This window comes from Hipposideros armiger, unplaced genomic scaffold (assembly GCF_001890085.2).
Source record: "Hipposideros armiger isolate ML-2016 unplaced genomic scaffold, ASM189008v1 scaffold_515, whole genome shotgun sequence".
Classification (NCBI taxonomy): Eukaryota; Metazoa; Chordata; class Mammalia; order Chiroptera; family Hipposideridae; genus Hipposideros; species Hipposideros armiger.
The window spans coordinates 596041-618204 of record NW_017731865.1 but is presented as its reverse complement, the minus strand read 5'-3'; the positions used below and the strand labels follow the sequence as shown (position 1 = coordinate 618204).

Genomic DNA, 22164 nt, shown 5'->3' with positions numbered 1-22164 from the left:
TTGAGGGGTAAAAAGTATAACTATTGCACTGTGTTGTACAGCTGAAACTAATTCTAAAAAATGTGTATTTCATAATAAAAAATAATTTAATAAAAAAACAAACCAAAAAACATAGGGAGTAAATTTGCAGACATTACCCTCAGTAATATTTTTACTGATATATCCCCTCAGGCAAGGAAAATAAAAGAAAAAATAAACATATGAGATTATATCAAACTTGAAAGTTTTTTCACAGCAAAGGAAATCATCAATAAAACAAAAACGCTGCCTACTGAATGGGAGAAGATATTTGCCAATGATATATCTGATAAGGGGTTAATATCCAAAAATTTTAAAACACTCATTCAACTCAACACCAAAAAAAAAAAAAAAAACCAACCCAATTAAAAAATGGACAGAGGATATAAGAGACATTTTTCTAAAGAGGACATACAAATGGCCAACAGGCATACGAAAAAATGTTCACCCTCACTAATCATTAGGGAAATGCAAATAAAAACCACAATGAGATACCACCTCATTCTGGTAAGAATGGCTATCATCAATAAATCAACAAACAAGTGCTGGTGAGGTTGTGGAGAAAAGGGAACCCTGGTGCACTGTTGGTGGGACTGCAGGCTGGTGCAGCCACTATGGAAATCAGTATGGAGGTATCTCAAAAAACTAGAAATGGAACTACCGTATGACCCAGAAATTCCACTCTTGGGTATTTATCCAGAGAAACCCAAGAAGCTAATTCGAAAAAATATATGCACCCCTATTTTTATTGCAGTGCTATTTACGATAGCCAAAACTTGGAAATTGAAATGCCCATCGGTAGACGACTGGATTAAGCATCTGTGGTACATTTATATAATGGGTCATTACTCCGCTATAAAGAAGAATGAAATCATACCATTTGCAATGATATGGATGGACCTAGAGACTATTATGTTAAGTGAAATAAGTCTGTCGGAGAAAGACAAATATCATATGATCTCAATTACATGTGGAATCTAAAAAACTGAATGAAAGAGCAAAGTAAACAGAAATAGCCTCAGAGATATAGAAGAAAAACTCATGGTTGCTATTTGGGAGGGGGTTGGGGATGAGGGAAAAGAGGAAGGGATTAGCCAACATAAATATGTAACTACAATATTGCCACAGGAATTTGAAAGACAGTTCAGGGAATAAAATTAATAATGTTGTAAATATTTTGTAGCGTGTCAGATGGTCACATGTCTTGTTAGGGAGATGGGGTAGAGGCTTGATCACTGCACTGTACACCTGAAGCTGGTGTTGTATAATAATGTATGTCAACTATAATTGAATATATATATAGTCACGGGACGTGGAGTATAGTGTGAAGAGTGGAGTCAAGGGAATTGTAACAGATATGCATGATATGGGCAGGGGAGTGGGGCGGTGCATTGGGGGAGGAGGGTTGTCACTTTGAGGGGTAAAAAGTATAACTGTTGCACTGTTGTACAGTTGAAACTAATTTAAAAAACATTTATTTCACAACAACAATAAAATTACTGAAAAAAAAAAACTGTCCTGGACAACCTGGGATGTGTGGTTGGCTTAGGTAGGGAGAAAAAAGATGTGCCTGTGTATAGATTAAAAGCAAAACAAAAACAGAGTTTCATGTAGAATACTTGTTTGAGTAATGAAGGAATGTAGTGCTGAAAGTGTCCAATAGCAAGATAAGTTTTAGGTAGCTGGCTGACAAAGTACTGAATATTTACTCTTTTTCAAATCTCAAAAGATCCATATAGTCCTAGCAACAATGTTAGAAAGCTGGAAGGAAGAGGCTGAGATGACACGATGATCTGGCACAGTATTCATTCACTTCATCTGACCCATGTCATCCTGGTACAGGGTCGCTTTAGAGACAGGACTAAAGGGGCTGGTCTTTGACCCCCTTTCAGCATCCAGCATGGTAAGGACTTAATAAACACTTTGCCCTAATGAATAGGGACCTGGTCCTCCCTAGCCTGCCTGAGGACAGATGTCAGCCTACACACTGGGGTTGCAAGCACCAGGCCATGACCTTGATGGCCATCACGGACTGATCTGATTTGGATCCCTGTGGGCCTCTAGAGTGTGTGGTTATATTTGCATGGGGAAGAATAAAGAGAACCCACACTCTTCTGTGGTACAAAGTTCAGCACGTGGTATTTGCCAAGTTTAGGTTTGGGGAATACATTAAGTTTAGATGCTTAAATATGACAAAGGGCACACACTAATTATATTGCAGCAGAGATGTACAAGCATATTTAATTATGTATGCAATTCAGAACAAAATCCCCACTTTCCAGAAAGTCCACAGACACCAGGCAGAGAAAGTTCATTCTTTAAAGCATGTTTTAACCAACAGTACAATCTTTGCCTTCATCTTACAATGTCATCTAATGGCTTTGGTCTACTGTCCCCTCAGGTTAGTCTGTCAAGGGCTTTAAGATAATTTTGGAATTGCAAATAGGCTACTTCAACTTTCAAAATATTTCAGGGTGAACACAAATAGATCAACTTTCACTAGGAGGACCTATTTTTCATATCCAAAGAATTGATTTAATGGGACCAGGAAGCATTCATGTATTAAATAAAACAGTACCAGGTAGATCAACTTTCATTCATTTAGATATAAAACTTGGGACTAGGAGCTTTGTATATTTGCCCATGATCAATGAATAGAGTAAAAAAAAAAAAATTCACTATGAATCCCTTACCCCTCGCTCCTTAAGGTCCTGCTGATCTTAACATTACGTGGCCAACGTCAGGCCCCACACAACCCCTCCTGCTGCTGCTCCCCTGCCCCCCTCCCCCCAATATAGTCAGTGGTATGGAATACTGTAGAATGAGATTAGAAATATTTTATCAGAAAACTTTCTACCAAAGGGATAAAAAGCTATGACTGACCATTAACTCTGCTTTTTGCTTCAACTTTTTCACCTCCTTCATGTGAAGATCTGTTTGTCTGAAAGAAGAAGAGATGGGAGTGGGTCATATGAACCTGAAATTGCTAGGTGGAGGCAAGAGGACTGAAGAAGGCTGAGAACGTAGAAAAGGATGCGGGGAGGAGGAAGGCACAGAAGAGGGAGTCAGCAAAGAAGGGTAAGAAGAAATGAGGAGGGGGAAGGAGGAGGAAGAAGAATTGGGCAAATAAAGGATATGAAGTAAGCATCCAAAATCTTACTTGTCAAACTTCGCTTGAGGCTTCCCTGGTTTCGAGTTGCCATTTGGCAAAGAAGGCACTGGAAAAGGATTTGCAGTATCTCCAGAAGGTCCCTTTAAAAAAAATCATGCACAGATCACACTCTAACATTTAAGATCACCGACCTAAATGTACAATCCCTTTAAATGAGCCCAAAGCAGGAGTTCAAAAAAGAGGAAATCAAACACTGCACAATTTAGCTTGGTCAAGAACTTTCCCAGATAGATTTAACTAAAACTGTAGGCTCTGCCTATAGTGGGGAATAAAAAAGATATGACAAAACTGTTCAAGAGAACAGATACTCAACAAAACCAAACGTAACATTTTCTCTCAGTCCATACACATACATACACACACAGACACGTTAACAGATAGCAGCTTGTATTTGAGAAAAGTGGATAATTTTTTCCCATTATAATCAATAACAAAAGTATGAGGTCAAACATTCAAACCAAAAACAAAACAGTGTAACCATTTCTTACGACAAAATATCTGATATAAAATTATTAGGTTGGTGCAAACGTTAATTGTGGTCTCAGACTGTGAATTTTGAATCATTATAACTAGGCTCAAACACAACTTTATTAATCAAAATAAGAACCATTACAATCAACACAGTTTTGACAACGAGAAATAAGTTTATTCCTGTAGCGTAAAAATCTGTGCTTCGGGATTCAATGAACTCTTGGAAACCATTTTCTGCATCTTGCTGGTTGTGGAAGTGTTTGTTTTCCCTGCAAAAAGTTGTCGAGATGCTTGAAGAAGTGGTAGTTGGTTGGCGAGAGGTCAGGTGAATATGGCGGATGAGGCAAAACTTTGTAGCCCAATTCGTTCAACTTTTGAATCGTTGGTTGTGCGATGTGCCATCGGGCACTGTTGTGGAGAAGAATTGGGCCCTTTCTGTTGACCAATGGTGGCTGCAGGCGTTGCAGTTTTCAGTGCATCTCACTGATTTGCTGAGCGTACTTCTCAGGTGTAATGGTTTCGCTGGGATTCAGAAAGCTATAGTGGATCAGATGAGGAGTAGACCACCAAACAGTGACCATGGCCTTTTTTGGGTGCAAGTTTGGCTTTGGGAAGTGCTTTGGAGCTTCTTTTCAGTCCATCCACTGAGCTGGTCATCACCAGTTGTCGTATAAAATCCACTTTTCATCGCATGTCACAATTCAATCGAGAAATGGTTCGTTGTTGTTGCACAGAATAAGACAACACTTCAAAACAACGATTTTTTTTATTTGCGGTCAGCTCATGAGGCACTCACTTATCGAGCCTTTTCACCTTTCCAATTTGCTTCAAATGCCGAACGACCGTAGAATTGTCAATATTGAATTCTTTGGCAACTTCTCATGTAGTTGTAAGCGGATCAGCTTCAATGATTGCTCTCCGTTGGTCATGATCAACTTCCGATGGCCGGCCACTAGGTTCCTCATCTTCAAGGCCCTCATCTCCTTTGCAAAACTTCCTGAACCACCACTGTACTGTACGTTCATTAGCAGTTCCTGGGCCAAATGCGTTGTTGATATTGCGAGTTGTCTCCACTGCTTTACGACCCATTTTGAACTCGAATAAGAAAATCGCTCAAATTTGCTTTTTGTCTAACATCATTTTCATAGTCTAAAATAAATATAAACAGCAAGTAATAAGTCATTAGCAAAAAAAAAAAAGCTAAAGTGAGAAATGTGCATTAAAACGATGTATAACATAACTACATTTATTTAAGAATATATTCCAATATCAAAGGCAAATTTCAACAATGCAAAAATGGCAATTACATTTGCACCAGCCTAATACCATCATTAGGAACTTATCCTTTCTGGGACCTTAAAGATACATCAATATATCCCCATTTGCTACAAGAGCGGCCTCCCCCACTTACTTTGTGTTCTGAAGAGCTCCCAGAACCCTTCCCCTCCGCTTTTCTGCGCTTGGGGATGGGAGAGTCCTTGTGGTTGCCCTTGGTACTGCTGGCACTTTTGGGAGGGTCCTGGCCACAGGGGTGTGCTTCCCGCTTTGGCCTCTTTTGTGTAGGCTTGGCTGGCTTCTGGGAAGATGAGGATGAGGACGACACGTGTGTGGGCGGAAGCATATCCTTCTTTGAGGGCTCAGAGGAGGGCCTAGGTATTCTGGAATCAAACATCATACAAAACTAGGTTAAGGGAGAACATGAGCCAAGTTAACTCAGTTGGGAGAACATGAGCCAAGTTAACTCAGTTGTTTAGTTACAACGACACATGACTGCTGACACAAAGGACTACGATACCAAAAAGTGTGAAATCCATTTTGTAGAAAGGCCAAATTTCAGGGACGTTTTGATGCCTTTGAAAAATCTAGTCGTACTGATGAGTAATGAGTCAAGTCGTATGATTTGTCACTAAGCCGGCAGCGTCCGCCAGTGGTCCTAACTTTCCCTAACCAACTCAGTCGGCACTAGCTGCATCCCAGCCTGTCCCTTCCTCATAAGCAGGCAAGCCCAGCTGCCACCTTCACATCTGACTCTTTCTGTCACTCTTAGATCTCTGCATTGTGATGCTCTGCACTTGTTTTTGCCACAAAATTTTGTGAAGCAATTGTATGAACAAATCAGAGCATGAATAACAGTGACTTTCTGTTACTTTGGACTGGTCAGTTTAATCTCTCTGTGCCTCGGTTTCCAATTCTGCAAAGTAGGGATGATAATAGCACCTTTCTTCTCTTTATGTAAAAATTCCTTTAGAAAGATATTAATTCCAGGTGTTCAGAAAATTTTCCACTGTTAAAATGCTTTTGATAAATCCAAGTTTGCTGCCAAATGAGTTATTAATTCCTATAAGGTCCTCATGGATGAAATCCCCAGGAAACAAGCACAGCAGATCATTGCAATGAGCCAGGACAAGCCTGTCAATCCGCTCATTCTGCAGAAGAAAAACGTTTTGCCACATCAACACCCAGGAAACTCCATCACCTTCCTAGGCCGTTCCTAATCTCTATACTCACTTTGCTTTAGAAGATTCTTTGTGCGAGGACGAAGATGATGGCTGTGATTTGATTTCTTTCTCCAGTCTGACTTTCTTGCCATCGTGGTCTCTTTCTGCTTCACCCTAGGATTGTAGTATAACAAAGTAAACTGTCACAAACATAGTTGTACAGGCAAAATAGAAAAAAATAGATAGCAAAGGCAACGGAAATAATTCGACTTTTGGAGACGGCTATCTATACATGCACAGCAACCTTCTAAGTATCTATACTGTGTGTGTGTGTGTGTGTGTGTGTGTGTGTGTGTTTGTGTTTGGAGGCAGGGGAGGAGAGGCAGACGATCTAGATTTGATGTGATCTATGTGGAGACCATGTTTTGCATGAGGAAGGGCTATTCTTCATACCCAGGAAAGAGAGGATATCTAATAGCTGACAAGAAGAAGAATAAGCAGTAGACTTCAACACACCATCGGTGTTTTTCTAAATATAAAAGAATTGATAAAACATGCATATTCACATCAAGTAACAACAAATGATTTTGAAATAGGTTCCCCTCTTCTTTCAAAAGAATCATCCACTTACACCTAATTTATTGTTCATATAACATTAGGAGTGGAGTACTTAAAGCTTAGCTTTTCTTCTAATGAATAAACAAGTACATAGTTGAAAATGAAACAGGCTACAAATCCCTCTGCCTATTTATCTTACTGACAGGACTAGAAAGGCATACAACAAAATAAGAATAGTAGTTGCTTATGGATTCTGGCTAACTTTTTTTTTTCTCCTTCATTGATGCATTTTCTTTAAAAACATCAGTCTATATCATTCTCTACATATATGGAGTCACGTTTTGTTTTTCAAGAAATTTGATAAAAAATAAAGAATTGTTAAATATGATTTTAGTGTGAGAGGAGTGAGACAAGAAGGGATATTAAATTCTACAGGAGTTAAATATTGCGAAAGCATCCACTTCTACCAACTGAAGCGAGATAAATGTGCGAAATCATTAAGAGAAAAAGATTCTTCATGGCAGAAGTCTTCCATGTTTCTGTACATGTCAACATGTACACCAAGTTTACAAAAAGTCTAACATGCAGACCCAATGACTTCATGGTGGCCTCATTCACACTGGGCTGGGCTCAGTAACACCCATGGGAAGGGGCCACCACCTCTCCAGCAAGGGACAGGGAGGTGATTGGCTGGAGTCATTCAATTAATTCTGATGCGCATTTAGAATCAAACTCCTCCAACTGTCAGTTCATGGAGACAGAAATCTGGGACACCACCAGTCAATCTAGGACAATCCCCTAAAAACCTAAAATCCTCCCTTAAAGCCTTCAAGGAAGAAAACATCCTTCAAATTAACTGTGGGAGGCCCTGGTTTCCACACCCCTCCCTCCCTCCCTCGCTCCCTCTCTTTCCCTGAACTTCCCCAAGAAAAATGACTATATGAAGACATGTAGACTCCGGCCCTGCCCAGACACTAATAAGCAGCCTGGCCCTGCTCAAAAGAAGGGGAAATAGAAAATAAACAAAAACAAATATGCCGTCCTTCTGCCATTCTGCCAATGTGCCAAGTGTGCACTTCCTTCATCAACTCCTTGGAAAAATATTTTATTTCTTGTTTCAAAATGGATACTCCTAGGCAGCTTATAAAGACACTTGTTTTTAAGCTCTAGGTGTGCATACAAGTGAGAACATTAAGAAGAAGAAGGCAAAACAAGGGAACAGGAGAGACATCAGATCCAAGGGGAGGCTTATGGTGCCGCTAGAGGCCATCGCTGCTGCCCTGCCCTGCACACTCGCATGTGACAGCCTTGCATCTAGGGAGCACCTGGACGTGGCTAGTCCAGAGTGACTTCAGAGACTTGGTGGAGAAAAAGGAAAACGCAATAATTTTTACATTGATTAAATGTTAAGGTGACAAATATTTTAGATATATTAAATAAAATTATTTTAACTGGGTTTATCTTTCCCCCTTTTTTATATTTTTCATGTGGCTACCAGAAAATGTTAAATTATATACATGGCTCACATTATTATATTTCTAGTAGACAGCGCTGTTCTACACACTTTTCCAGAGGGAATCTGCAATCGGGGCTCTGAACCTCCATGTAGCCAATGCAAAGAAGGAATTATAAAATGTGAGAAAAGATAAAAATGAACCAGTTGCTCAGAAATATAACCCTTCATTACAGAAGCCTGGAGAGAAAGGATCTTGAGAGGCCGGATAAGGGAAATCACATGTGACATAAATAAGCCCCTCCTAAAGGCACAGCTGAAATGCAACAGGGAGTGTCACCCAGCATGGGCCAGCAGGATCCTGAAGCACAGAGCGAGCGGGAGGAACCAAATGCTAGGACTTGACACAGCACAGGGGCTTCCATTCAACAATCCATAACCGTTAACACTTGCGCGTTAGTCGATGTGGGCAGAGAGAAAATAATAAACTGGACATGACTGGGTTAAGAGAGGGTCCAACTACTGAGGGCATCTTCCTTGTCATTTAACCTGCTGTGCCCCAGGAGTTCTGCCACCAATGGGCCTAGTGAATTCTCTTGAGCTTTAGATTCAAGGCTGCAGAGCTGGCTTAACAAGCAGGGCAAGAAGGTGGAGATGGATCTCTGGGAAAAGTCACAGAATTTGCTAAAATATCCAGACAGATACTGTACATGAGGTACTTAGTAATAAACACTTTTCCAATCAAAGGTATTTCTAGGCAGTTGCTGACACGTAACGTAAGTCCCCAAGGCAAAACTAAGCATAAACCGTTTTCACAAGGTTACTTCCTAAAGAAAACACCAGACCCCAGAGGTAGAATGAGAGTCAATTTTTGTTTGTATATTTTCATGCTGCTTAGGACATGCTTAGTTGTGACTATAAACCAAGGTGGCAGACCTTCTAAGCCACATATGAAAACAAGATTCATGGCGAGTCAGTCCTCACAAACTGGTTATAACCCTGGCTTGTGCCCATCAGTGACTCAAGAGAACAGCCAAAACAACAAGAAATTACCAAGCCTTGATTTCAAGGCCAGCATGAACAACTGTGTTGGCACTTACTGGAATAATGTAATTAATTGACATGTAGCAACTTAGAAGCTGTTAATAGTCTGTAAGCTGGCAGAAAGTTAGTTATTAAACCAAATAAAGCAAAAGCTCCCTTCTGTTCATTTTGCTTGCTTGACTGAGTTCAGGCCTGTGGGTGTGAGGTTCGTATGTTTGTCCACTGTCCACTTGGAACCCTGTCATCTTTTCTGGAACTGTCACAGAGTCTTCCCCAGAGGAGGCGCTCAGTATTTGTTAAATGGCATGGAAATTCAGTTTAGCAGCTGAGGGGCGCAGCTGAGGGCCCTGGAAACAGGACTGCGCTACAACCGGAAGTGGATGGACTCAGGAAGAGGGAGCCTCGCCACGCTGGGCAGCAAGAAGCGCAGGCCTGGATTTCAAGACTGGAAAACAGGAGGGAAGGAGTTTTTGAAATTTTTCTGGATCAAGAAACCATTTGAAAATGAGATGAGAGTGATGTACTCTCTCTCTTCAAGAAGAACAAAAAAAGTCTCCTTTGCTCTGTGGCTTCCCCACAGATCAACCCCCCATTTCAGAGACTTCCGTCTGAGGTCTGGGTGTTGGCCGTTCCTTGTCCCAGGTGGATAAGTGTCTCACTGGTGCTGCGCCTACTACAACAGGAGGCTGCTGGCTGACAACCTGGTCCTGACTGACTTAGATGCTTTTCTTAACCTGCTGGGTCAGGCAGCCATGGATCATCTGCCAAACGCTGCTCACCCACAGAGCGGAGCAAAGGGCGAGGATGAAGCCCATAAAAGGAAGAGCAAGGGCCATGCTAGACCAAGGCGGTCTGTGGAAGAGAGCGCTGCAGGCAGCCTGGTGCCTGCCTAGCCGCTGGCTCACCATCTAGGTACCTGTAGGTAGCCGGGAGATGAGGTGGCTTTTTCAGCAATGACACTCATTTGGGACCATAGTTGCTTCTAACAGGTGCTAAGGGAGGTTCCTAGGAACTTGGCTGTGATGGGCAGAGATGAGGGGCATCGGAAAGGGAAAGGGAAATGGCGAAGGAGTGGGGGCATGGGGGGCCCTGGGGTGGCAGGGGTGTGGGTAATGGAGGGATTGAGCCGGGGCTGATACTGTTAACTGCCAGAGTCAGTGCACTGATCTTGAACTATGATCTTATGACTCCAAGAATATCCCCACCAGACACTTGTGTGCAAGGAAAAAAAAAAAGGTGTCAAAGAAAAAGCCCACTGTGCTGGGAGGAGTCCTCAAACCTGAGCTCCAAACCTGCTTTTACTAAGCAGCCAAGTGATGTCAGAGCCTTACTGGATCTCATCTATAAGGCGGCAGCTGAACAAGTGACCTGTAAGGTCTCAGCACTCAAATTCTAAGACTGTCAACTTCTCCCACAGGGAAGCAAATGAGCATAGCAAAGGCAGAGAAGCAGCCTTTGGGGAAATTCGGGGACTTCTCTGGCATGTGCCTCTGTGGGGGGTTTCAATGAGAAGACGATACACAGAGGGAAAAGGACAAGAACCATGTGATTTCACTGACATGTGGGATATAAAACAGAGAGCAACCAACAAACAAACACTCACAGACACAGGCAGCAGTATGGTGGTTACGAAATGGAAGGAGGGCGGGAGAGCATGAAAAGAGGAAAGGGGGTCAAATACATGGTGACAGAAGGGGACTAGACTATGGGTGGTGAGCACACAATGCAATATAGGGATATGTATTGTAGAATTGTACACGTAAAACTTATATAATCTTATTAACCAATATCACCCCACTAAATGTAATTTTAAAAACATGACACACCAGATGCCAAGTCCAAGTTAGCACCAAGAATGAGGCGGGACTTACTGAGAAGACAGGTTATATAGTCACTGGGATAAGTACTACAGAAAAGTTAAATTAATTCACTTTTTTTTTTCTTCTCCGTAAGGGAACACACAGGCATTAAAATGGCTTAAAACAGCTTTAATGTGCACATGGCCACAATGCTCTTCCTTAGGATAACTAACAAGTATGAAGAAATTAGGTTCAGAAGATTAGAAGGAATGACTTTTCAAACCCTTGACTTTGAAGGTAATAACTGGGAATGTTGATCTGGAGAAACAACCCAAGAAAAGATCAGTCAGATCTTAGAAGGGAAGGACTGAACTGACAACCATCCTCAAGCAAGAGAAATGCACATTTCCCCACCATGTTCCATAACTTCCCTTCCCCATGCTTCAAAACACCTAAGTGATGGAACTGAAATTTGCTTCCAAAAATGTCAAAGCTTCTCAGTCAATAAAGCAATTATTCAGAAAAAGGAAAAGACCTGAATGAATGTACCTCCCTGTCCTGTTATCAGACGAGATCAGGCGTGTTCAGGGTGGTATGGCCATAGGCGCCATGTCCTGTTATTTATCTAAATGACTATTAAGACAGTCTAGCATTTTTTTGAACAGCAATCTATAAAATGACTGGATTAAATGAGACAGTATCTATAAAAGTGCCCAGACCAATGCTTAGCCCATACATGGAGCTCTATGAATATCAGGTGTTTTTAGAAGTCTCTCAATTGCACCTGCCTGATTGTATATTATATTGTGCTTTCAACTTCAATTTTTCTTCCAAATCCTGAAAACATAACCCTGGTTTAAAAATTATTTAGGGGCGGCCGGTTAACTCAAGTTGGTTAGAACGCAGTGTTCATTTAACACCAAGGTTGCCGGTTCAATCCCTGCATGGGCCACTGAGCCCTCCACAACTAGACTGAAACAACTACTTGACTTGGAGTTGATGGGTCCTGGAAAAACACACTGTTCCCCAGTAAAATTAAAAAACAAAAACAACAAAAAACAACAGCAACCCTAAAAAACATATATATTTAAAAGAAAAATAAGTTGTATTTTAATTTCTAAATTATTAATATTTTAAATTCTTATCACTCTGATGAACTTCTCTAGTTTATATAAACAGTATTTATGTGTGCTCATGCCCATTTACCCTCACAATTTTCTCCACTTTTCCCCATGAACACCCTATCCACTCCTTGTAGTAAAATATTATGTACACATAATATATGTACATTTCTATAGGTACCACATCCGATGGCTTCATCACAGCTGGTAACCACCATTAACTGTTTATGAGCATCTTCTCACCCTTTTAAGTCTAAAATGGCTTCAAGGATCTGTTCACCCTCTGAAAATATTTGCTAAATTTTGCACCAGGAGAGAGGCAGGCCCTAACGTGCCTTTAAATAACACTAAATTCCACTAGTGTGAATTATCAGGCACATTCTTCAACCTTCTCACTAAACCCTTTGAGAGCTTTTTCTAGTGATCACACTTAAAATGAAGAACACAAGTAAGTCTCCACTACCTGAATTTGGGGAAAGGTGCCCAAGCTTAAACAGAGGACAGCCCTGCCTCTGCCTCTGCCTCTGTCCCGGGTGTCCACGGAGCAGCTGACGCCCTGACCCAAAGGAGTCAGGGTCAGGGTCAGGGCAGGAAATGGGAGGCCTGCTTCATGCGGGGGAGGAGCTGAGGTTAATAATGTTCGATAGTAATAATATCTGGGACTCAGCAGGAAGTAAAACCAAATGACACATGATGCTCTCATCATGAACTAAGTATACAGTGGGCTGATTTTTATATTGATTTCTCTGAAAGCTTCTAAGTAATGTTTCTAACTAGTGACATACTTCATGCAAGGAATTCCTGGACGCCTAGCTCCATGGTGTTTAAACAGCACACATTTCCCGATTCAAAGAACTCGTTTTGTACAATCTTGGCCTTGGAGTACGGCTCTGCTGCAGGGGCTCCCAGCCCCCCACTAGGTATTAGGATTAACTGGGAATTTTACAAATATCGATGGGGGTGGGGGTTTGAGGGCGCACACCTTGCCACCAGGACTAACGACTCCCCAGGTGACCATAACGAGCAACCAGCGTTTGGAGCCACCGGTTCAGACCTGTCAGTGCCACAGCAGAGGCAGACTGTTGCCAGGGCCAGAGCTCTTGGTGGCTTTCCAGGGCTTTAAAGAAAGCCCACTTGACTAAAATGAGGGGGTCATTATTTCTCCATCCTCTAAACAGAAAGATAAATGAGCTGCCCTAGTGGAGCTCAGCCAAGAGCCGGGAATGGCTTTTGGAGGGCACAGTTCGTATGCTCAACAGGGAGGGTTGCGTTTCCCTTTGGGGAGCTGCAAGCAACACTTCCAGATTTGCATTAGAGTGTGGGCTGCGCTGATAACTCTCAGGGGGAGCCTCCAATTTCTAACATTTCTCCCCGGTTCCAGTAAGCATTTTAGAAGCTAATAGGTCTCCCCACTCCAGCGAATGCAGAAGTTATGCGTTGGAGACTAGACAAGACCATGGTAGCTGGAGGGATAGGCGAATAAAGATTTCCCAGGAGGCGGTGGCAAGTGAGTATATCTTTGAAGTCTTTTTAGGTATATTAGATGCAGGTACCGTTTTCCTAGCCAGGTCCATCACAATTTCTTCCATTAAGTTTTACACCTTTAATACACAAACACCCTTTTAGTAATTTTCTGGCAGGAAGGAAAATACGCCCTCTTCTAGCTGAAGCACCATGGTCAATTAGCCCTGGATCCCACCCCAGTGGAACTGCCCCCAGTGCAATCATGGTGACAGTACCTTCATGTCTCATTCAACAAAGTTCTGAAGAAAATAGCCACCCTCCACTACTTGGTAAAGTCATGTTATATTTTTAACCCGGTGGAGTAATCAGTTGAATCACTGACATGACAGCGGGCTTCATGATCTTTCTGTCCTTTGTTATTCTTAGCTCAGCTTCCACAGATGAGTAAGACGTTTTCTGTATACTTATAAGAGTGTTAAAACTTATACTCCTTCTCGGCAAGAAAGAGTTGGCTCTTCTGGTGCCTTTCACTCTCAATCTTGGGCAGGCTGGCTTGGGAATGCTGCTGGGGGAAAAACTCACTCATCTTTCATCAACAAGCAGCAGCAAAAAAAAAAATCTATCAGGAGCTCAGTGATTCAAAATAAAGGAAGGAAGGAGACTGTCTAAAATTGTGATATCTTCATATTAACTGATGCTCTTAAGTAATGCAGGGATTTTTTCTTTTTTATGTTAATCCCTTAAGTGAAACTTCCATAATTTTATAATAAATAAAATGGCAGATTTTCAATACTTTACAGTATACCATACCAGCTGATATTATTCAACAAGGTGTCCTAACCATAAGTTTAATAGCTCTAAAACCTCGTTTATAATGTTCTGCTTATTAATAAAAGTCTACAATAGAGGTCACAAATTCTAAATCTGGAGGGTTTGAATTTATGAGGTATGAGGCAGCCATGAGTAGTTTACTACAGGAGTAAATTTCAGTGTATAGAAGTTCTTTCAGGAATTCAGATACTAATTAACATCTAAATTCATTTAATTTACCTTTAATTAACTTGCATTACCATTTAATTTCTAGGGCAAAAATCTAATGGGCCAGGTGGTAAACATGTTATCAGAATAAATAAAAATGTACCCTTAGATGCTACATTATCCTACAAGATCTCCTTTCTCAGGACTGCCTCATCTTTTATCAAACTCGCGAGACCACTGAAGGACTCCGGCACTTGGTAACGCCTGTCTGCAGAGTGGGAAGCACCCAAGTCTGCAATGCAAGAGTAACCTCTGGTTTAGAAGCATAGGCTGGATCGAATCCAAGCAGGCTTCCCGTTTCTTCTAAGACGACTCAGGGCTATACCAAGGGCCAAAGATAGTCCTAAGCCAAGAGCAGGTTCGGGCCACCCTGTAGGGGAAGCCCAGTCCGCCTCACTCACCTTCCTCTTTTTGGACTTGCTTGAGTTGTCTGAGTTTCTCTTTTCCTTCTCCGAATCCAGCTTCTTCCCAGCCGGTGGCTGTTTGTCTTCCGGTTTCTTCTGGTGGCTTCCCTTCCCAGGCGGCTGGGGAACCCACGAGAGGAGGTCGAGGGTTATCTTCACCATCAAGCTTTGTGGGGGAGGCGTGTCCCTGAGCGGGGAGAGCAGCTTGGTGTCTCTCGAAGGCACCGGCAGTTTGTCCTTCCGGCGGTCCTCCTGAACCACCACAGCGCGGCGACAGCCACTAGTCCTGCCACCACTGTCACCGCTGCGCAGGGGGCCCTGGCTCTGAGTCAGGGGAAGGAGGGCAAAATGCTCAGGGCTCCTGTTCTCCACATTGTCCTTCGTGGGCTCCGGGCCCGAGAGCACCTTTGAGGGGGCCGGGGGTGCGACCCTGTGCTTCTTTCTCTCGCCGGGGGTGGGCACCGCTGGCTTGGGCTCTCTGGCGTCTCCAGCACGGGGCCTCCCTTTCGTCTTCACCTTGGGCTTGTCTTTGGAAGGCTGGTCCTTGGAGCTGTGGGGAAGTCCTAGCTCACTCTCCACCTGCAAGCTGGCCCGAGCGTCTGCCGGCGCAGGGGCCTTGATGGGTTTTTTGGGTTGTTTGGTTCCAGTGGTTTGCCTCTGCGGTGGCTCCTGTTGGGCAGGGGACTTCTGACAGCTCCTTTTGCCAGAGTGGGGGCCTTCAGGAGGGACCCGGGGGGCTTTGCTGGAGCTTTTGGGGGGAGGATCTTTGGATTCCGAATGCTCGTGACTAGTGGTGCCACTGTCACCACCCTTGCCCTTCCCGTCCGGGTGCCGAGGTGGGGGTTCTGCGCTCCCCAGGGCCTCTGGTGGCACGGCTGGCTGGCTGACTTTGGTCAGCCAGTTGTCCAGCTGCCATTTATTTGTTGTAGGAGGCTCGGGCTAAAATCAAGAAAAAAGAGAAAAGAGTTAACTGACCAATGATGATCAACTCTTCTTTTGTGTCACTCCCACTGCTATAGGACTGTCCCGGGGAGGCGTCATCATTCCAAACCCAAGAAGTCAGGCCCTTTGTAACCTCCTCTAATTACACGTTAAATTCTGTAACAATTAACTCTAAAAACAATCTTCCAATTTTCTTGTGCTATGGGAATTGTGCTGAAGCAGATATTGACTAATAATAGGCTATTAAATATTGACCAGTAACCACTGACAACTGCTAAGAAATCTTCATAACATAAATATTTTGTTCTAATGTTAATTACAGTATTAACTTAAACAGAATTGACACATTTTGGCTTGTAAACTAGTCTATAATAGGGAGAACTGAAGAATAAAAGGAGTCCTTCATCAAGGATTTTCAGAAGAAGGCTAATGAATAAATTGAGTCTTGGTGATTATCTAAGGGCCTCATGACTTATCTTTTGACCTACTTTTCAACTGAAAATTACTTCAGGACTTGCTATCATTTCTCTTATTTACTTAAAACATCATAAACATTTATGTGACAAGGTTTTCCGTGTGTCACAGATACCCCCTCATTTTCAAATTTTACACCTTGATAAAAAGAGTAATGTGAGGTCACATTAGCCAAGCATTAGTCCCACGTGAAGTCTTTAAAACTCAAGCATTAAGTCTCTTGTTACAGGCCATCGGGTCTGAAATAGCACCCATTTTTCTAAGACACAAAGGGAGGCTCCAGCGCACACAAGTCAGAGCAGTGAGCGTATACTGATGATCTGTGCAACTGATTTGGCAAAAAAACAGAAGTTCTTGGCATCTCCTGTTATCTCAACTGTTGTTTAAATTTTAGTTGCTGACTGATGATTGATGCATCCAACCATCTCTACCTAGGTTATTAGATCTTATTAACAGAATGACAGAGACTTTTGTACCCCTAAATTCCACTATTATGTCTTGCATACAGTGGTGTACATGAGATATTTACTTGAGCATTCCTATAGATGTATTACTGTACCTGTATTATGCCAAATAGAAAAATATTAGGGTCTATTTGAGTAAATACTGATTATTCTTTTTTAAAGGGCAGTACATCCCTGGCATGCTACATGTTTTTCTTCAGATCCATCTGGTTTGTATGAATAACTAAATCATATACACAATGTACTAGAAAGTTAACTGAAAGATATTCCACACAGATTTAACTGATTAGATTATGGGTAAGGAGATCACTCTAGTAGGTGGACAATATTTTGCAGGGAAGATTGTTAACAATTTTCCCAAGTGGAATATCCCAAGCAATTCAACTCTATAAAAACATGCAAACTTAACAGATGAAAGATATGTGGATACAATGTAAAGGCTTTTTGGCCAGGAAAAGGTTAGGTAATAAAATGATCAGGTAGGCAATTTGGACTTAGTGTGATTGAAACAGAAGAGAACTAAGAGGAACTTTAAAGAACTAGATAGGACCATACTTCGGCCAGAAAGATGGCTGCACAATCTTTTTTTTTTTTTGCTTATCCTATATTGCTGATTAGAGTAACTTCTTTACAGCTCCTTTTACTTACATCAACTCTATTTCCAGGCTTACATTTGAATTTCAGTGCAGGGAGGGAGGGAAGAAGAAACTACTCTTAAGTGCCAGGCATTTTGTCACATGTAATCTAAAACTGTACTCAATATTCTAACAAGACAGGATGATTATTAAGGGTAGAGAAAAGATTAGCACAGAACACCTACTTGTCAAACATTATTTCCTGCAAAGACTTGAGGGTGTGCTAATACTAGCGGTTAACTGGGGACAAAGCATTAGGATGCATCACTTGCCAATCGCTTTAGGAACCAAACCCACCAAACCCTTCAAACCCTTTCTCAGGGAAGGTAAGGATTTATCTCACCAGGGCTGTGCTTACAACTGTACTCCAGTCACTGATGTGCTCTATAGAAGAGCACTTATGTGTGAACCAAAAAGGAAAGTCATTCCTAGTCTAGGTAGCATCTGTCTTTTCCCTCTCCAAACAGGGCAGTATAAGATGCATTTAGTAGTCCCTAAAGGAATGTCCTGGTTACAGAAATAAATCACATTTTCTTCCACTGCAGTCCTAAAAATGTCCAGAAGGGAGGCGTATGGCCCAATTGCAGGGCAAAACTGAGCAGGTGTGCCCAAATAGAGGGGAAAGGGTAGAGGCAATTCTTTTTGTATACCTACTACAAAGATGTAAAATGGATGGAATTCCTTTAAGGTCAGATGTTATTTGGGTGTTGGGCAAAACTTTCACATAAGGGATTGATTAAAAATAGATTTTAAAATGAATTTTAAAAGTGTAAGCGCTGGATAGGATCAAGGCTTGAACTTCCATTTCTTTTCCTGCCTTTGCTCGTGCCCCGCCCCCTCCCCCGCCCCCGCCTCCCAGGGTTGGAACACGGCCAACACCGCACACTGGAAGTGAAAAAAATGCATGGCCAGCTTCCATTAAGCATTTTAATAAATGTTTAACCATATGTCCTTTTACCTCTCCTACCTTCTCAAATTGGAAAAAGTTTATGTATTTTAGAATAAATTATTATTTTGAATAAAAAGTTTTGAGCTAGGCACAACATATGCCTACTTTTCCAGTAAAACATCATAGCTGTTAGGTAGTATGCATCCAAAACTTGAAAGAAAAGAAGGAAGGAGAGAAGCAGCATGGTGTAGTAGGAAATAAAAGTGCTTCAGAATCAAAAGGCTACGATTTTGCATCTTCAGTGTTGCTACCTTCCTTACAGGTGAAAAGAAAGCTACAAGCCTTTTAGGACTGAGGGATGGTTAAATCAAGTAGTTCATAAAAAGCACCAAGCCTCGTCAGCAATCAACCAAGAGAGTCTACTACCAAAGAAACGGACGATGAGTGATGAGACAAGTAAGCAGATCCCTGAATAACCGAGACCAGAATCATTTTTTTCTGAACTTTACTCGAGCAGTAAAAAGGCAAGGTGTCCCATATATTTCAAAACACTGAAGTTTACATTTTGGTTCCCGCTATAAAATAAACACTGAAATCTGCTTTTTCCCAAGTTTACCACCAGCTCTTTTGGCGTGCATATAACATTTCAGATTCTCCTAAGATCATTCAACTACTTCGTCAAATGAATTTAAAATGGAGGCATAAAAAATGTCTCAGCATTAAAAATAGAAAAACGAAAAGGTTGAGAAAGTTATAACTAGTAACTATGGCCTATTATGTATGGAATTTATGTTCCTCTCAACGACACAGGAGATTTACAATAATGCAAGTATTTATTTTAAAAGGAAAAAATAGTTATATAACTTGGGAAAATTAAAGATTTAAAATCTAGACAAAGACAAAATATTTCTGGGGAAGTTGAACCTCCATATATAACATACAAACCATACCCAAGTCTAGATTTGCACAGCAACATGCAAAGGTACAAATGTGAGCCTATTCAGGAAGGCAATGAAGTAGGATGGGAACATTTATTTTTTTATCTAAGAGTCTCTAATTCTATTCCAGTAACCTCTTGAACAACAAGATATAATTGTTTCATTAAATCAAACACCAGATTAAATCTTTCTTTCAAGTTTCAACTATTCAGCCAAATCTATACCTTTACCATTTTATCTGAATTAAATTTTACTATTTAATTAAATTCTCTTCCTTCTATCAGTAACCTAACAAGCATACAGGTTTTTCTTACTGAATAAGGTGAGACACAAAGCAAAGATTTTGTAAACATTAACAGTGAACAATCACATAAGGCCTCTGTAGAACATATTCAATATCTTTTTCCCTGAGGAATAGAAAATTTATTTCAACAGCAATTAGTATCACACAAGGAAACAGAGAACCCCCAGAAACACAGAGTAGTTTCAAAAACCTGAAAGGCACTTCAAATGCAGTTAAGACTGATCTATGTTTATTCACTCCAAAAAAATATTTATTGAGCACTTGCTCTGCGCCAGACATAAACTCATATCTAACAAAAAATGACACTCGGTTATTTTCTCAGCCTCCCTTGCCCTCAGACGTGGCTCTTGAGTCTCACTACATGATCTCCAGATGGATTTGGTTAACGCTCTAGTGGAACTGCCTTGCTTTCTAAACAGCAGAGACAAATACTAAAAAACTTTAACACTTTCTTAATCAGAAAGTCTCATTTCTCAGCATTCCCATCTTAAATATGCAAAATAATTTTCTCTATACAAGCTGGTCTAGAAAACAAAAATGTTTTCCCTTTTCACTAAGTATCCTAAGCCAGCATAATTTTTACATTGCTACTCCAAGTTTTGAGGGCATTTGGCAACCTTTTTTAGTTGTTACTAAATTTCTTGTGCTCGACAATCCAGGACATAGCATAAATCCTCTAGATAAATGCAGTGCTTTAGATTTTTTGATCTCATCTGTTTATCTTTACAATATGTCCCAAGGGCAGGTGACAGGCAAACACAATTATCCCTGTTTTACATGGGGCAGAGGGTGCAAGAAACACAACCCTGGCAAAATCACTTCGCCATCAATTTAACCATTGCTTTTAGTGATTCAAAAATAGAACCTCTGATGACTTATTTCTAGTTCACGTTCCTGCCCTTTGCTAAACCAGGCTGACTACTTTTGATTTCCTTAATTCATGCATTCCTGAAATTTCAAAAAGAATTCTCATTAATATTAAAACAGCAGCCTACTAAAAAACGCATTCACTTTTTCAAGAGCAGGGAAAAGAAAACGGTGTGCAAACATTCTTAATGAGTTGCTCTTCAAAACAACACCAGCGACAACAGAGAAGAACCTATCAGGAGGGAGAAGACCTCGCTCCCAAACCTCCACTGCCAAATGTTTGGTAAGAAATAAGTAACTAGAAACAGCTGGTTCCACAGGAGAGGAGCAGAAAAGCATTGCCCCAGGGGGGAAAAACTACTCAGTCCCACAGTCAGGGTCTGGCCCCCAGCACGCTAGCCCCAAAAGGCAGAATGCTGCCATCTTAGATTGCCTCCTGGAGGGGACACGGTACCTCAGGAGCCGCAGTTTCACGGGGCTCATTCTCGTCGCTGTCACTTGAGCTGCTCTCGCTCTCCGAGTCCGAGGAGCTGTCTGAGTCACTGGTGCTCTCTGACTCGGCACCACTGGAATGTGCTGAGGCCGCTGCTTCTGGAAGCGACTGTGGAGCGCTGCGAAGCAACCGAGAGAGACCATCTGAAGACACCACACAAGGTGGATTTCTTCCCCCTCTTTATTCATTTCCTGCTTTGCCCATTTTTCTGCAGCTTGACAGGAAGGGCCTCAATATTACCTAAGCTTACTAAATTACCATATCATCCAGTTGAGAAAAAGGCCCACAGTAGCTGAAAAATCAGTAAAAAAAAAAAACCAAATACCCTTAAAATAGCTCACCAGATAACTACATAAAGAAGAAGCCTGTGGAATTTTGCTCCTAAAGAACATTTTGAGCTATACAGATGCCAGGTGCTTCATGTTGGGGGTTGGCAAGCCATGGCAGGGGCTGGCTGCCTGTCTTTCTAAATAAAGTTTTATTGGAACATATCCACACCCATTATTCTGTGTGCTCTCTGTATCTGCTTTTATACTACAAACGCAGAGTTAACTAGTTTCAACACAGACTCTATGGCCCACCAATATTTAAATAAAATACTTCCTGACACTTTAAGTTGGCTGACCTCTGCTATCTATAACCCAAAGCAGTTAATTTATGAAATAAGCCAATACATTAAAAACTCCCTCTATGTTCCATATGAGAACTAACTGTATGGCAGTCAAAGATTACTGAACACAAACAGTGTTCCTCTGGAAAGTGACCTCAAAGGCACAGTCACACCCATGGGCAGAATTATAAAACAGGCCATTCTTTACGAGTGGCTTAGGATGATCCCAAATATCAGCTAAAGTAGGGATTAACTACTGCAAGTTTTAAGAACAGGGCAGTCACTCTCAGTCAGTTAGGAAACACATACTGATCACACTGCTGCGCATACACAGAATTTCAAAGGGTTATCTTAAAACTTTGCCTTGATGGAATTAGCCAAAGCAATAAATCAACTAGAATCTTGAAAGCCTCCAAATCTACCTAAAACATTAAATGATAAATTTATTAAATAAAATTATTATGAGAATAAGTAGAATAAAAAATTACTCGATGATAAATAAAACCACTAGTTGAGGTAATTTAAAAATAAACACACTAGACTAGGACATAATTTCCTCATACAAAAT

At 41.4% G+C, this 22164-nt stretch overlaps 1 protein-coding gene across 1 annotated transcript in view; it reads right to left on the bottom strand.

The window, feature by feature from the left end:
* Window positions 1-22164, bottom strand: part of AFF1 (ALF transcription elongation factor 1) — a 211885-nt gene that overhangs the window by 16817 nt on the left and 172904 nt on the right. Inside the window, exons 10-15 of the mRNA XM_019668071.1 lie at window positions 20948-21104; window positions 14978-15919; window positions 6170-6273; window positions 5073-5319; window positions 3179-3270; window positions 2902-2959 (exon numbers count right to left, since the gene is read on the bottom strand). Coding sequence (XP_019523616.1) covers window positions 2902-2959; window positions 3179-3270; window positions 5073-5319; window positions 6170-6273; window positions 14978-15919; window positions 20948-21104 — 1600 coding nt within the window. The remainder of the gene's footprint in view (window positions 1-2901; window positions 2960-3178; window positions 3271-5072; window positions 5320-6169; window positions 6274-14977; window positions 15920-20947; window positions 21105-22164) is intronic.